The sequence below is a fragment of the Gorilla gorilla genome, chromosome 6 (genome assembly GCF_029281585.2).
Source record: "Gorilla gorilla gorilla isolate KB3781 chromosome 6, NHGRI_mGorGor1-v2.1_pri, whole genome shotgun sequence".
Lineage (NCBI taxonomy): Eukaryota > Metazoa > Chordata > Mammalia > Primates > Hominidae > Gorilla > Gorilla gorilla.
This window is the reverse complement of record NC_073230.2, coordinates 87,774,910-87,793,046: the sequence shown is the minus strand read 5'-3', so window position 1 is coordinate 87,793,046 and position 18,137 is coordinate 87,774,910. Positions and strand designations below refer to the sequence as shown.

Sequence of the window (18,137 nt, the reverse complement as noted above, 5' to 3'; positions counted from 1 at the left end):
CGCATCCTATAGTACTTCTAGCTTCAGTTCTTTGATCACCATGACCAGGACCACATCTCAGAGTACTCCCAGCTTGACCTCTTCCATCACCACAGCTGAGACCATCTCATACAGTAGTCCCAGCTTCCCTTCTTTAATCACTATCACTAAGTCCACATCCCACAGTACTGCCAGCTTCAGTTCTTCAATCACCACCACTGAGACGAACTTACACAGTACTCCCAGCTTCGCTTCTTCAACCACCACCACCGAAACTGCCTCACACAGTACTCCCAGCTTCACTTCTTCAATCACCACAACCAAGGCCACCTCACACAGTACTCCCAGCTTCACTTCTTCAATCACCGCCACAGAGACCACCTCACACCATACTCCCAGCTTCAATTCTGTGATTGCCACCTCCGAGACCAACTCACACAGTGCTCCTAGCTTCAGTTCTTTGATTGCCAACACCAAGACCACCTCACACAGTACTCCCAGCTTCACTTCTCTGATTGCCACCACTGAGACCACCTCACGGAGTACTCCCAGCTACACTTCTGCAATCACCACCACCGAGACCACCTCACACAGAACTCCCAGCTTCACTTCTTCAATCGCCACTGAGTCCACATCCCCCAGTACTGCCATCTTCACTTCTTCCATCACCACCACCGAGACCACCTCCAACAGTACTGCCAGCTTGACTTCTTCAATGACCACCACTGAGACCACCTCACACAGTACTCCCAGCTTCACTTCTTTGATCATCACCACTGAGACAACATCCCACAGTACCCCCAGCTTGACTTCTTTGATCACCAGCACCGAGACCACATCCCACAGTACTCCCAGCTTGACTTCTTTGATCACCACCACTGAGACTACATCACACAGTACTCCCAGCTTCACTTCTTCAATTGCCACCACTGAGAGCACGTCACACAGTAATCCCAGCTTCACTTCATCAATCACCAGTACCAAGAGCATCTCACACAGTACTCCTAGCTTCAGTTCTTTGATCACCACCACGGAGACAACCTCACAGAGTTCTTCCAGCTTAAGTTCTTTGATCACCACCACCAAGTACACCCCATACAATCCTCCGAGCTTCACTTCTGCGATCACCGCCACAGGGATCACCTCACACAGTACTCCCATTTTCACTTCTTCGATCACCACCACTGAGACCACATCCCACAATACTTCCAGCTTGACTTCTTCAATCCCCACCACAGAGACCGCATCCCACAGTACTTCCAGCTTCTCTTCTTCAATCACCAGCACTGAGACCACATCCCACAGTACTCCCAGCTTGACTTCTTCAATCACTGCAACCGGGACCACCTCACACAGTACTCCCAGCTTCACTTCTTTAATCACCATCACTGAGTCCACATCCCACAGTACTACCAGCTTCACTTCTTCAATCACCACCACTGAGACCACCTCACACAGTACACCCAGCTTCATTTCTTCGATTGCCACCACTGAGATCATCTCACATAGTACTCCCAGCTACACTTCTTCAATCGCCACCACCGAGACACCCTCACACAGTACTCCCAGCTTCCCGTTTTCAATCATGACCACTGAGACCATATCACACAGTACTCCCAGCTTGAATTCTGCGATCATCACCACTGAGAGCATGTCACACAGTATTCCAGGCTTCGCTTCTTTGATCACCACCAGCGAGACCACCTCACACAGTCTTCCCAGCTTCACTTCCTCAAGCACCACCATTAAGACCCCTTCACATAGTCCTCCTGGCTTCTCTTCTTCGATTGCCACCTCCAAGACCACCTCAACCAGTCCTCCCAGATTCACCTCTGCGATCACCACCACCGAGACCACCTCACACAGTACTCCCAGGTTCACTTCTGCGATTGCCAGCACCAAAATCACTTCACAGAGTACTCCCAGTTTGACTTCTCTGATCACCACCACCGGGACCAGCTCGCACAGTACCCTGGGCTTAAGTTCTTCGATTGCCACCACTGAGACAACCTCACACAGTACTGCCAGCTTCACTTCTTCGATTGCCACCACCGAGACCACGTCACACAATACTCCTGGCTTCACTTCTTCGACTGTCACCACCGAGACCAGCTCACAGAGTACTACCAGCTTCACTTCTTCAATCACCACCACTGAGACCACCTCACACAGTACTGCCAGCATCACTTCTTCGATCACCACCACCGAGATCATTTCACGCAGTACTCCCAGCTACACTTCTTCTATTGCCACCACTGAGACACCCTCACACATTACTCCCAGCTTCACTTCTACGATCACCACCACCGAGACCACCTCACACAGTACTCCCATCTTGACTTCTGCCATCACCACCACTGAGACCAGATCGCACAGTCCTCCCATCTTCACTTCTTCAATCACCACCACAGAGACCACCTCACACGATACTCCCAGCTTCACTTCTTCGATCACCACCACTGAGACCACTACACGCAGTCTTCCAGGCTTCAGTTTTTCGATCACCACCACCGAGACCACCTCACACAGTCCTCCCAGCTTCACTTCTTTAATCACTACCACGGAAACCCCCTCACACAGTAATCCCAGCTTCACTTCTTTCATCACCACCACCGAGTCCACCTCACACAGTCTTCCAGGCTTCACTTCTGTGATTGCCACCACAAAGACCACCTTACACAGTACCCCCATCTTCACTTCTTCCATCACCACCGCTGAGACCACCTCGCACAATCCTCCAGGCTTCACTTTTTTGATCCCCACCACTGAGACCATCTCACACAGTCCTCCCAGCTTCACTTCTTCGATCACTATCATTGAGACCCACTCACACAGTACTCCCAGCTTCACTTCTTTGATCACCACCACCAAGTCCACCTCACAAAGTCCTCTGGGCTTCACTTCTGCAATCACCACCACAGGGATCACCCCACACAGTACTCCCATTTTCACTTCTTCGATCGCCACCACCGAGAGCACCTCACATAGTACTCCCAGCTTCACTTCATTGATCACCAGCACTGAGACCATCTCACAGAGTACTCCCAGCTTCAGTTCTTTGATGACCGCCACCGAGACCACATCCCACAGTACTCCCAGCTTAACTTCTTTGATCGCCACCATCAAGCCTACCTCAAAGAATCCTCCGACCTTCACTTCTGCGATCGCCACCACAGGGATCACCTCACGCAGTACTCCCATTTTCACTTCTTCGATCACAACCACCGAGAGCACCTCACAAAGTACTCCCAGCTTCACTTTTTCGATCACCAGCACCGAGACCACATCACACAGTACTCCCAGCTTCACTTCCTTGATCACCACCATCGAGACCACATCCCATAGTACTCCCAGCTTGACCTATTCGATCACTACAACCAGGACCACATCACACAGTACTCCCAGCTTCACTTCTTTAATCATCACCACCGAGTCCACATTCCACAGTACTACCAGCTTCACTTCTTCAATCACCACCACTGACAACACCTCACACAGTATGCCCAGCTTCACTTCTTCGATCGCCACCACTGAGATCATCTCACACAGTACTCCCAGCTTCCCTTCTTCAATCATGAACACCGAGACCATATCACACAGGACTCCCAGCTTGACTTCTGCAATCACCACCACTGAGACCATGTCACACAGTATTCCAGGCTTCATTTCTTCAATCACCACCACCGAGACTACCTCACACCTTCCTCCCAGGTTCACTTCTTTGATCACCACCACCAAGACCACCTCACACAGTCCTCCCAGCGTCACTTCTTTGATCACCAGAACTGAGACCACCTCACACAGTTCTCCCAGCTTCACTTCTTCAAGCACCACCACTGAAACCCCTTCACACAGTACTCCTGGCTTCTCTTCTTCAATTGCCACCTCCAAGACCACCTCAACCAGTCCTCTCAGATCCACCTTTGTGATCGGCACCACCAAGACCACTTCATACAGTACTCCCAGGTTCACTTCCGTGATTGCCAGCACCAAGACCACCTCACACAGCACTCCCAGTTTGACTTCTCTGATCACCACCACCGGGACCAGCGCACACAGTACCCTCGGCTTAAGTTCTTCAATCGCCACCACCGAGACAACCTCACACAGTACTGCCAGCTTCACTTCTTCGATTGCCACCACTGAGACCATGTCACAGAATACTCCTGGCTTCACTTCTTCAATTGCCACCACCGAGATCACCTCACATAGTACTCCCAGCTTCACTTCTTCAATCACCACCATGGAGACAACCTCACAGAGTGCTCCCAGCTTCACTTCTTTGATCACCATCACTGGGTCGACATCCCACACTACTGCCAGCTTCACTTCTTCAATCACCACCACTGAGACCACCTCATACAGTACTCCCAGCATCACTTCTTCAATCACCACCACCGAGAGGACATCCCACAGCACTCCCAGCTACACTTCTTCGATCGCCACCAGTGAGACACCCTCACACACTGTTCCCAGCTTCACTTCTTCGATCACCACCACCGAGAGCACATCCCACAGTAATCCCAGCTTGACTTCTGCCATCACCACCACTGAGACCAGGTCACACAGTCCTCCCATCTTCACTTCTTCGATCACCACCATAGAGACCACCTCACACAGTACTCCCAGCTTCACTTCGTCGATGACCACCACCGAGACCCCCTCACTCAGTCCTCCAGCCTTCACTTTTTCGATCTCCACCACCAAGACCAACTCACACAGTCCTCCCAGCTTCACTTCTTCAATCACTACCACCGAAACCCCCTCACACAGTCCTCCCAGCTTCACTTCTTTGATCACCACCACGGAGTCCACCTCACACAGTCCTCTGAGCTTCACTTCTGTGATCACCACCACAGAGAGCACCTCACACAGTACTCCCATCTTCACTTCTTCGATTGCCACCGCTGAGACGACCTCACACACTCCTCCCAGCTTCACTTCTTTGATCACTACCACCGAGACCCCCTCACACAGTAATCCCAGCTTCACTTCTTTGATCACCACCACTGAGTCCACCTCACACAGTCCTCCAAGCTTCACTTCTGCGATCGCCACCACAGGGATCACCTCACACAGTACTCCCATTTTCACTTCTTTGATCGCCACCACCGAGAGCACCTCACACAGTACTCCCAGCTTTACTTTATCGATCACCAGCACTGAGACCATCTCACACAGTACTCCCAGCTTCAGTTCTTCGATCACCACCACCAAGACCACATCCCACAGTACTCCCAGCTTCACTTCTTTGATCACCACCATCGAGGCCACATCCCACAGTACTCCCAGCTTGACTTCTTCGATCACTACAACTGGGACCACCTCACACAGTACTCCCAGCTTCACTTATTTAACCACCATCACTGAGTCCACATCCCACAGTACTACCAGCTTCACTTCTTCAATCACCACCACTGAGACCACCTCACACAGTATGCCCAGATTCAATTCTTCCATCGCCATCACTGAGATCATCTCACGTAGTACTCCTAGCTACACTTCTTTAATCGCCACCACCGAGGCACCCTCACACAGTACTCCCAGCTTCCCTTCTTCAATCACAACCACTCTGTCCATATCACACCGTACTCCCAGCTTGACTTCTGCGATCACCACCACTGAGACGATGTCACACAGTATTCCAGGCTTCACTCCTTCTATCATCTCACCTAGTACTCCCAGCTACACTTCTTTGATCGCCACCACTGAGACACCCTCACACAGTACTCCCAGCTTCCCTTCTTCAATCACGACCACTCAGTCCGCATCACACAGTACTCCCAGCTTGACTTCTGCGATCACCACCACTGAGGCCATGTCACATAGTATTCCAGTCTTCACTTCTTTGATTACCACCACTGAGACTACCTCACACCTTCCTCCCAGGTTCACTTCTTTGATCACCACCACCAAGACCACCTCACACAGTCCTCCCAGCTTCACTGCTTCTATCACCAGCACCGAGACCACCTCACACAGTCCTCCCAGCTTCACTTCGTCAAGCACCACCACTGAGACCCCTTCACACAGTACTCCCGGCTTCTCTTCTTCAATTGCCACCTCCAAGGCCACCTCAACCAGTCCTCCCAGATTCACCTTTGCGATCGCCACCACCAAGACAACCTTACACAGTACTCCCAGGTTCACTTTGGCGATTGCCAGCACCAAGACCACCTCACACAGTACTCCCAGCTTCAGTTCTTTTATCACTGCCACCGAGACCATGTCACACAGTACTCCCAGCCTCACCTCTTTGATCACTACCATTGAGACCACATCGCACTGTACTCCTAGCTTGACTTCTTCGATCACTACAAGCGGGACCATCTCACACAGTACTCCCAGCTTCACTTCTTTAATCACCATCACTGAATCCACATCCCACAGTACTACCAGTTTCCCTTCTTCAATCACCACAACCAAGGCCACCTCACACAGTACTCCCAGCTTCACTTCTTCAATTACCGCCACGGAGACCACCTCACACCATACTCCTAGCTTCAATTCTGTGATTGCCACCTCCGAGACCAACTCACACAGTGCTCCTAGCTTCAGTTCTTTGATTGCCAACACCGAGACCACCTCACACAGTACTCCCAGCTTCACTTCTCTGATTGCCACCACTGAGACCACCTCACGGAGTACTCCCAGCTACACTTCTGCAATCACCATCACCGAGACCACCTCACACAGAACTCCCAGCTTCACTTCTTCAATCGCCACTGAGTCCACATCCCCCAGTACTGCCATCTTCACTTCTTCCATCACCACCACCGAGACCACCTCCAACAGTACTGCCAGCTTGACTTCTTCAATGACCACCACTGAGACCACCTCACACAGTACTCCCAGCTTCACTTCTTTGATCATCACCACTGAGACAACATCCCACAGTACCCCCAGCTTGACTTCTTTGATCACCAGCACCGAGACCACATCCCACAGTACTCCCAGCTTGACTTCTTTGATCACCACCACTGAGACTACATCACACAGTACTCCCAGCTTCACTTCTTCAATCACCATCACCGAGACCACCTCACACAGAACTCCCAGCTTCACTTCTTCAATCGCCACTGAGTCCACATCCCCCAGTACTGCCATCTTCACTTCTTCCATCACCACCACCGAGACCACCTCCAACAGTACTGCCAGCTTGACTTCTTCAATGACCACCACTGAGACCACCTCACACAGTACTCCCAGCTTCACTTCTTTGATCATCACCACTGAGACAACATCCCACAGTACCCCCAGCTTGACTTCTTTGATCACCAGCACCGAGACCACATCCCACAGTACTCCCAGCTTGACTTCTTTGATCACCACCACTGAGACTACATCACACAGTACTCCCAGCTTCACTTCTTCAATTGCCACCACTGAGAGCACGTCACACAGTAATCCCAGCTTCACTTCATCAATCACCAGTACCAAGAGCATCTCACACAGTACTCCTAGCTTCAGTTCTTTGATCACCACCACGGAGACAACCTCACAGAGTTCTTCCAGCTTAAGTTCTTTGATCACCACCACCAAGTACACCCCATACAATCCTCCGAGCTTCACTTCTGCGATCACCGCCACAGGGATCACCTCACACAGTACTCCCATTTTCACTTCTTCGATCACCACCACTGAGACCACATCCCACAATACTTCCAGCTTGACTTCTTCAATCCCCACCACAGAGACCGCATCCCACAGTACTTCCAGCTTCTCTTCTTCAATCACCAGCACTGAGACCACATCCCACAGTACTCCCAGCTTGACTTCTTCAATCACTGCAACCGGGACCACCTCACACAGTACTCCCAGCTTCACTTCTTTAATCACCATCACTGAGTCCACATCCCACAGTACTACCAGCTTCACTTCTTCAATCACCACCACTGAGACCACCTCACACAGTACACCCAGCTTCACTTCTTCGATTGCCACCACTGAGATCATCTCACATAGTACTCCCAGCTACACTTCTTCAATCGCCACCACCGAGACACCCTCACACAGTACTCCCAGCTTCCCGTTTTCAATCATGACCACTGAGACCATATCACACAGTACTCCCAGCTTGAATTCTGCGATCATCACCACTGAGAGCATGTCACACAGTATTCCAGGCTTCGCTTCTTTGATCACCACCAGCGAGACCACCTCACACAGTCTTCCCAGCTTCACTTCCTCAAGCACCACCATTAAGACCCCTTCACATAGTCCTCCTGGCTTCTCTTCTTCGATTGCCACCTCCAAGACCACCTCAACCAGTCCTCCCAGATTCACCTCTGCGATCACCACCACCGAGACCACCTCACACAGTACTCCCAGGTTCACTTCTGCGATTGCCAGCACCAAAATCACTTCACAGAGTACTCCCAGTTTGACTTCTCTGATCACCACCACCGGGACCAGCTCGCACAGTACCCTGGGCTTAAGTTCTTCGATTGCCACCACTGAGACAACCTCACACAGTACTGCCAGCTTCACTTCTTCGATTGCCACCACCGAGACCACGTCACACAATACTCCTGGCTTCACTTCTTCGACTGTCACCACCGAGACCAGCTCACAGAGTACTACCAGCTTCACTTCTTCAATCACCACCACTGAGACCACCTCACACAGTACTGCCAGCATCACTTCTTCGATCACCACCACCGAGATCATTTCACGCAGTACTCCCAGCTACACTTCTTCTATTGCCACCACTGAGACACCCTCACACATTACTCCCAGCTTCACTTCTACGATCACCACCACCGAGACCACCTCACACAGTACTCCCATCTTGACTTCTGCCATCACCACCACTGAGACCAGATCGCACAGTCCTCCCATCTTCACTTCTTCAATCACCACCACAGAGACCACCTCACACGATACTCCCAGCTTCACTTCTTCGATCACCACCACTGAGACCACTACACGCAGTCTTCCAGGCTTCAGTTTTTCGATCACCACCACCGAGACCACCTCACACAGTCCTCCCAGCTTCACTTCTTTAATCACTACCACGGAAACCCCCTCACACAGTAATCCCAGCTTCACTTCTTTCATCACCACCACCGAGTCCACCTCACACAGTCTTCCAGGCTTCACTTCTGTGATTGCCACCACAAAGACCACCTTACACAGTACCCCCATCTTCACTTCTTCCATCACCACCGCTGAGACCACCTCGCACAATCCTCCAGGCTTCACTTTTTTGATCCCCACCACTGAGACCATCTCACACAGTCCTCCCAGCTTCACTTCTTCGATCACTATCATTGAGACCCACTCACACAGTACTCCCAGCTTCACTTCTTTGATCACCACCACCAAGTCCACCTCACAAAGTCCTCTGGGCTTCACTTCTGCAATCACCACCACAGGGATCACCCCACACAGTACTCCCATTTTCACTTCTTCGATCGCCACCACCGAGAGCACCTCACATAGTACTCCCAGCTTCACTTCATTGATCACCAGCACTGAGACCATCTCACAGAGTACTCCCAGCTTCAGTTCTTTGATGACCGCCACCGAGACCACATCCCACAGTACTCCCAGCTTAACTTCTTTGATCGCCACCATCAAGCCTACCTCAAAGAATCCTCCGACCTTCACTTCTGCGATCGCCACCACAGGGATCACCTCACGCAGTACTCCCATTTTCACTTCTTCGATCACAACCACCGAGAGCACCTCACAAAGTACTCCCAGCTTCACTTTTTCGATCACCAGCACCGAGACCACATCACACAGTACTCCCAGCTTCACTTACTTGATCACCACCATCGAGACCACATCCCATAGTACTCCCAGCTTGACCTATTCAATCACTACAACCAGGACCACATCACACAGTACTCCCAGCTTCACTTCTTTAATCATCACCACCGAGTCCACATTCCACAGTACTACCAGCTTCACTTCTTCAATCACCACCACTGACAACACCTCACACAGTATGCCCAGCTTCACTTCTTCGATCGCCACCACTGAGATCATCTCACACAGTACTCCCAGCTTCCCTTCTTCAATCATGAACACCGAGACCATATCACACAGGACTCCCAGCTTGACTTCTGCAATCACCACCACTGAGACCATGTCACACAGTATTCCAGGCTTCATTTCTTCAATCACCACCACCGAGACTACCTCACACCTTCCTCCCAGGTTCACTTCTTTGATCACCACCACCAAGACCACCTCACACAGTCCTCCCAGCGTCACTTCTTTGATCACCAGAACTGAGACCACCTCACACAGTTCTCCCAGCTTCACTTCTTCAAGCACCACCACTGAAACCCCTTCACACAGTACTCCTGGCTTCTCTTCTTCAATTGCCACCTCCAAGACCACCTCAACCAGTCCTCTCAGATCCACCTTTGTGATCGGCACCACCAAGACCACTTCATACAGTACTCCCAGGTTCACTTCCGTGATTGCCAGCACCAAGACCACCTCACACAGCACTCCCAGTTTGACTTCTCTGATCACCACCACCGGGACCAGCGCACACAGTACCCTCGGCTTAAGTTCTTCAATCGCCACCACCGAGACAACCTCACACAGTACTGCCAGCTTCACTTCTTCGATTGCCACCACTGAGACCATGTCACAGAATACTCCTGGCTTCACTTCTTCAATTGCCACCACCGAGATCACCTCACATAGTACTCCCAGCTTCACTTCTTCAATCACCACCATGGAGACAACCTCACAGAGTGCTCCCAGCTTCACTTCTTTGATCACCATCACTGGGTCGACATCCCACACTACTGCCAGCTTCACTTCTTCAATCACCACCACTGAGACCACCTCATACAGTACTCCCAGCATCACTTCTTCAATCACCACCACCGAGAGGACATCCCACAGCACTCCCAGCTACACTTCTTCGATCGCCACCAGTGAGACACCCTCACACACTGTTCCCAGCTTCACTTCTTCGATCACCACCACCGAGAGCACATCCCACAGTAATCCCAGCTTGACTTCTGCCATCACCACCACTGAGACCAGGTCACACAGTCCTCCCATCTTCACTTCTTCGATCACCACCATAGAGACCACCTCACACAGTACTCCCAGCTTCACTTCGTCGATGACCACCACCGAGACCCCCTCACTCAGTCCTCCAGCCTTCACTTTTTCGATCTCCACCACCAAGACCAACTCACACAGTCCTCCCAGCTTCACTTCTTCAATCACTACCACCGAAACCCCCTCACACAGTCCTCCCAGCTTCACTTCTTTGATCACCACCACGGAGTCCACCTCACACAGTCCTCTGAGCTTCACTTCTGTGATCACCACCACAGAGAGCACCTCACACAGTACTCCCATCTTCACTTCTTCGATTGCCACCGCTGAGACGACCTCACACACTCCTCCCAGCTTCACTTCTTTGATCACTACCACCGAGACCCCCTCACACAGTAATCCCAGCTTCACTTCTTTGATCACCACCACTGAGTCCACCTCACACAGTCCTCCAAGCTTCACTTCTGCGATCGCCACCACAGGGATCACCTCACACAGTACTCCCATTTTCACTTCTTTGATCGCCACCACCGAGAGCACCTCACACAGTACTCCCAGCTTTACTTTATCGATCACCAGCACTGAGACCATCTCACACAGTACTCCCAGCTTCACTTCTTCGATCACCACCACCAAGACCACATCCCACAGTACTCCCAGCTTAACTTCTTTGATCACCACCACCAAGTCCACCCCACACAATGCTTCAAGCTTCACTTCTGTGAGTGCCACCACAGGGATCACCTCACGCAGTACTCCCATTTTCACTTCTTCAATTGCCACCACCGACAACACCTCACACAGTACTCCCAGCCTCACTTCTTTGGTCATCAGCACTGAGACCACATCCCACAGTACTCCCAGCTTCACTTCTTTGATCACCACCACCAAGTCCACCTCACACGGTCCTCTGAGCTTCAGTTCTGTGATCACCACCACAGAGAGCACCTCACACAGTGCTCCCAGCTTCACTTCTTCGATCGCCACCGCTGAGACTACCTCACACAGTCCTCCAGGCTTCACGTTTTGGATCCCCACCACCGAGACCACCTCACACAGTCCTCCCAGCTTCACTTCTTTGATCACTACCACCAAGACCCCCTCACACAGTAATCCCAGCTCCACTTCTTCGATCACCACCACTGAGTCCACCTCACACAGTCCTCCAAGATCCACTTCTGCGATCGCCACCACAGGGATCACCTCGCACAGTACTCCCATTTTAACTTCTTCGATCGCCACCACCGAGAGCACCTCACAAAGTACTCCCAGCTTCACTTTTTCGACCACCAGCACTGAGACCACATCACACAGTACTCCCAGCTTCACTTCCTTGATCACCACCATCGAGAGCACATCCCACAGTACTCCCAGCTTGACTTATTCGATCACTACAACCAGGAACAACTCACACAGTACTCCCAGCTTCACTTCTTTAATCACCATCACAGCGTCCACATCCCACAATACTGCCAGCTTCACTTCTTCAGTCACCACCACTGGCAACACCTCACACAGTATGCCGAGCTTCACTTCTTCGATCGCCACCACTGAGATCATCTCACACAGTACTCCCAGCTTCCCTTCTTCAATCACGAGCACTGAGACCATATCACACAGGACTCCCAGCTTGACTTCTGCAATCACCACCACTGAGACCATGTCACACAGTATTCCAGGCTTCATTTCCTCAATTACCACCACCGAGACTACCTCACACCTTTCTCCCAGGTTCACTTCTTTGATCACCACCACCGAGACCACCTCACACAGTCCTCCCAGCTTCACTTCTTCAAGCACCACCACTGAGACCCCTTCACACAGTACTCCTGGCTTCTCTTCTTCAATCGCCACCTCCAAGACCACCTCAAACAGTCCTCCCAGATTCACCTTTGTGATCGCCACCACCAAGACCACCTCACACAGTACTCCCAGGTTTACTTCTGTGATTGCCAGCACCAAGACCACCTCACACAGTACTCCCAGTTTGAATTCTCTGATCACCACCACCGGGATCAGCTCACACAGTACCCTTGGCTTAAGTTCTTCGGTCACCACCACCAAGACAACCTCACACAGTACTGCCAGCTTCACTTCTTCGATTGCCACCACTGAGACCACGTCACGGAATACTCCCGGCTTCACTTCTTCGATCGCCACCACCGAGATCACCTCACACAGTACTCCCAGCTTCACTTCTTCGATCACCACCACCAAGAGCACATCCCACAGTAATCCCAGCTTGACTTCTGCCATTGTCACCACTGAGACCAGGTCACACAGTCCTCCCATCTTTACTTCTTCGATCACCACCACAGAGACCACCTCACACAGTACTCCCAGCTTCACTTCTTCGATCGCCACTGCGGAGACCACCTCACACAGTCCACCCAGCTTCACTTCTTTGATCACTACCACCGAGACCCCCTCACACAGTAATCCCAGCTTCACTTCTTTGATCACCACCACTGAGTCCACCTCACACAGTCCTCCAAGCTTCACTTCTGTGATTGCCACCACAGGGATCACCTCACACAGTACTCTCATTTTCACTTCTTTGATTGCCACTACCAAGAGCACCTCACACGGTACTCCCAGCTTCACTTCATCGATCAGCAGCACAGAGACCATCTCACACAGTACTCCCAGCTTCAGTTCCTTGATCACTGCCACCAAGACCACATCCCACAGTACTCCCAGCTTAACTTCTTTGATCGCCACCACCAAGTCCACCCCACAAAATCCTTCAAGCTTCACTTCTGCGATCACCACCAGAGTGATCACCTCGCGCAGTACTCCCATTTTCACTTCTTCAATCGCCACCACCGAGATCACCTCACACAGTACTCCCAGCTTCACTTCTTCAATCACCACCACTGAAACAACCTCACAGAATTCTCCCAGCTTCACTTCTTTGATCACCATCACTGGGTCCACATCCCACAGTACTGCCAGCTTCACTTCCTCAATCACCACCACTGAGACCACCTCACACATTACTCCCAGGATCACTTCTTCAATCACCACCACCGAGAAGACATCCCACAGCACTCCCAGCTACACTTCCTTGATAGCCACCAGTGAGGCACCCTCATACACTGTTCCCACCTTCACTTCTTCGATCACCACCACTGAAAGCACATCCCACAGTAATCCCAGCTTGACTTCTGCCATCACCACCACTGAGACTAGGTCACACAGTCCTCCCATCTTCACTTCTTTGATCACCATCACCGAGACCACCTCACACAGTCCTCCCAGCTTCACTTCTTCAAGCACCACCACTGAGACCCCTTCACACAGTACTGGCTTCTCTTCTTCGATTGCCACCTCCAAGACCATCTCAACCAGTCCTCCCAGATTCACCTTTGCGATCTCCACCACCAAGACCACCTCACACAGTACTCCCAAGTTCACTTCTGTGATTGCCAGCACCAAGACCACCTCACAGAGTACTCCCAGTTTGAATTCTCCGATCACCACCACTGGGACCAGCTCACACAGTACCCTCGGCTTAAGTTCTTTGATTGCCACCACCGAGACAACCTCACACAGTACTGCCAGCTTCAGTTCTTCGATTGCCACCACTGAGACCACGTCACACAATACTCCTGGCTTCACTTCTTCAATCGCCACCACCGAGATCACCTCAGACAGTACTCCCAGCTTCACTTCTTCAATCACCACCACGGAGACAACCTCACAGAGTTCTCCCAGCTTCACTTCTTTGATCACCATCACTGGGTCCACATCCCACAGTTCTGCCAGCTTCACTTCTTCAATCACCACCACTGAGACCACCTCACACAGTACTCCCAGCATCACTTCTTCAATTACCACCGTCGAGAGGACATCCCACAGCACTCCCAGCTACACTTCTTCGATCGCCACCGGTGAGACACCCTCACACACTGTTCCCAGCTTCACTTCTTTGATCACCACCGTCAAGAGCACATCCCACAGTAATCCCAGCTTGAGTTCTGCCATCATCACCACTGAGACCAGGTCACACAGTCCTCCCATCTTTACTTCTTCGATCACCACCATAGAGACCACCTCACACAGTACTCCCAGCTTCACTTCTTCAATCACTACCACAGAAACCCCCTCACACAGTCCTCCCAGCTTCACTTCTTCAATCGCCACCACTGAGAGCAACTCACACAGTACTCCCAGCTTCACTTCTTTGATCACCACCATCGAGGCCACATCCCACAGTACTCCGAGCTTGACTTCTTCGATCACTACAACCGGGACCACCTCACACAGTCCTCCCAGCTTCACTTATTTAACCACCATCACCGAGTCCACATCCCACCTTAGTACCAGCTTCACTTCTTCAATCACCACCACTGAGACCACCTCACACAGTATGCCGAGCTTCAATTCTTCGATCGCCACCACTGAGATCATCTTACGTAGTACTCCCAGCTACACTTCTTCGATTGCCACCTCTGAGACACCCTCACACAGTACTCCCAGCTTCTCTTCTTCAATCACGACCACTCAGTCCATATCACACAGTACTCCCAGCTTGAGTTCTGTGATCACCACCACTGAGGCCATGTCACATAGTATTCCAGGCTTCACTTCTTTGATCACCACTGCTGAGGCTACCTCACACCTTCCTCCCAGGTTCACTTCTTTGATCACCACCACCAAGACCACCTCACACAGTCCTCCCAGCTTCACTGCTTCAATCACCAGCACCAAGACGACCTCACATAGTACTCCTGGCTTCACTTCTTTGATCGCCACCACTGAGACCACCTCACACAGTTCTCCCAGCTTCACTTCTTCAAGCACCACCACTGAGATCCCTTCACACAGTACTCCTGGCTTCTCTTCTTCAATTGCCACTTCCAAGACCACCTCAACCAGTCCTCCCAGATTCACCTTTGCGATCTCCACCACCAAGACCACCTTACACAGTACCCCCAGGTTCACTTTGGCGATTGCCAGCACCAAGACCACCTCACACAGTACTCCCAGCTTCAGTTCTTTTATCACCACCACTGAGACCATATCACACAGTACTCCCAGCCTCACTTCTTCGATCACCACCATCGAGACCACATCGCACTGTACTCCTAGCTTGAGTTCTTCAATCACTACAAGCGAGACCACCTCTCACAGTACTCCCAGCTTCACTTCTTTAATCACCATCATGGAGTCCACATCCCACAGTACTACCAGTTTCCCTTCTTCAATCACCACCACTGAGACCACCTCACACAGTACCCCCAGCTTCACTTCTTCGATCACCACCACTGAGATCATCTCACATAGTACTCCCAGCTACACTTCTTCAATCGCCACCACCAAGACACCCTCACAGAGTACTCCTAGCTTGCCTTCTTTGATCATGACCACTGAGACCATATCACACAGTACTCCCACCTTGACTTCTGTGAATACCACTACTCAGACCACGTCACACAGTATTCCAGGCTTCACTTCTTTGATTACCACCACAGAGACCACCTCACATAATATTCCCAGCTTCAGTTCTTTGATCACCACCACGGAGACCACCTCACACAGTCCTCCCAGGTTCACTTCTTCAATCACCACCACCAAGACCCCCTCAGACAGTACTCCCGTCTTCACTCCTATCGCCACGTCCGAGACAAGCTCACACAGTACTCCCGGCTACACTTCTTCAATTGCCACCACCGAGACCATGTCACACAGTACTTCTAGCTTTACTTCTTCGATCACCACCACCGAGACCACCTCACACAGTTCTCCCAGCTTCACTTCTTCGATCACCACCACCGAGACCACCTCACAGCGTTCTCCCAGCTTCACATCTTTGATCAACATCACCGAGTCCACATCCCACAGTACTGCCAGATTCACTTCTTCAATCACCACCACTGAGATCGCCTCACACAGTACGCCCAGCTTCACTTCTTCGATTGCCACCACCGAGATCATCTCACACAGTACTCCCAGCTTCACTTCTTCGATCACTACCACCGAGACACTATCACATAGTACTCCCAGCTTGACTCCTGCGAACACCACCACTGAAACCACATCAAACAGTATTCCAGGCTTCACTTCTTCGATCACCACCACCAAGACCACCTCACACAGTACTCCCAGCTTCACTTCTTCGATCACCAACACCAAGACCTCCTCACACAGTCCTCCAGGCTTCCCTTCTTCGATCCCCACCACCGAGACCACCTCACACAGTTCTCCCAGCTTCATTTCTTCAATCACTGCCACCGAGACCACCTCACACAGTACTTCCAGCTTGACTTCTTCAATCACCACCAACGAGACCATCTCACACAGTCCTCCCAGTACTTCTTCGATCACGACCACCGAGACCCCCTCACACAGTACTCCCAGCTTAACTTCTTTGATCACCACCACCAAGTCCACCTCACACAGTCCTTCAAGCTTCACTTCTGCGATCGCCACCATGAGGACCACCTCACACAGTACTCCCAGCTTCACTTCATCAATCACCAGCCCCAAGACCATCTCACACAGCACTCCCAGCTTGAATTCTTTGATCACTGCCACTGAAACCATATCACACACTACTCCCAGCTTCACTACTTTGATCGCCAGCACTGATACTGCATCCCACAGTACTCCCAGCTTCCCTTCTTCGATCACCACCATTGAGACCACAGCCCACAGTACTTCCAGCTTGACTTCTTCGATTACTACAACCAGGGCCACCTCACACAGTACTCCCAGCTTCACTTCTTTAATCACCATCACTGAGTTCACATCCCACAGTACTACCAGCTTCACTTCTTCAATCACCACCACTGAGATCACCTCACACAGTACCCCCGGCTTCACTTCTTCGATCACCACCACTGAGATCATCTCACATAGTACTCCCAGCTACACTTCTTCAATCACAACCACTGAGACCACCTCACACAGTACTCCCAGCATCACTTCTTCGATCGCCACCACTGAGATCATCTCACATAGTACTCCCAGCTACACTTCTTCAATCACAACCACTGAGACCATATCACACAGTACTCCCAGCTTGACTTCTGCAATCACCGCCACTGAGACCATTTCACACAGTATTCCAGGCTTCACTTCTTTGATTACTACCACCAAGACCACCTCACACCTTC

At 51.3% G+C, this 18,137-nt stretch overlaps 2 protein-coding genes across 2 annotated transcripts; both read left to right on the top strand.

The window, feature by feature from the left end:
* The first annotated feature begins 40 nt into the window (after positions 1–40).
* LOC129523910 (mucin-3B-like) lies at positions 41–5,793 on the top strand. The gene is made up of 4 exons (XM_055347868.1): positions 41–963; positions 1,303–4,751; positions 4,839–5,516; positions 5,744–5,793. Exons 1-4 carry the CDS (start codon positions 41–43, stop codon positions 5,791–5,793), a joined length of 5,100 nt encoding a protein of 1,699 aa, XP_055203843.1.
* A 412-nt stretch (positions 5,794–6,205) lies between these two features.
* LOC129523909 (mucin-3B-like) lies at positions 6,206–12,315 on the top strand. Its single transcript, XM_055347867.1, has 4 exons — positions 6,206–9,269; positions 9,473–9,728; positions 10,291–11,737; positions 12,178–12,315. The coding sequence occupies exons 1-4, from the start codon at positions 6,206–6,208 to the stop codon at positions 12,313–12,315; spliced, it is 4,905 nt and encodes a 1,634-aa protein (XP_055203842.1).
* The last annotated feature ends 5,822 nt before the right edge of the window (positions 12,316–18,137 follow it).

Excerpts from the sequence above, each read along its gene's own strand:
- LOC129523910 (XM_055347868.1), top strand. The coding sequence starts at position 41 with ATGACCAGGACCACATCTCAGAGTACTCCCAGCTTGACCTCTTCCATC. Across the intron at positions 4,752-4,838 it reads CACCGAAACCCCCTCACACA|AGAGCACCTCACACAGTACT; the intron begins GTCCTCCCAGCT and ends TCACCACCACAG. Across the intron at positions 5,517-5,743 it reads CACCGAGGCACCCTCACACA|TCCGCATCACACAGTACTCC; the intron begins GTACTCCCAGCT and ends ACGACCACTCAG.
- LOC129523909 (XM_055347867.1), top strand. The coding sequence starts at position 6,206 with ATGTCACACAGTACTCCCAGCCTCACCTCTTTGATCACTACCATTGAG. Across the intron at positions 9,270-9,472 it reads CATTGAGACCCACTCACACA|AGTACTCCCAGCTTCAGTTC; the intron begins GTACTCCCAGCT and ends ACCATCTCACAG. Across the intron at positions 11,738-12,177 it reads ATGCTTCAAGCTTCACTTCT|TCCTCCAAGATCCACTTCTG; the intron begins GTGAGTGCCACC and ends CACCTCACACAG.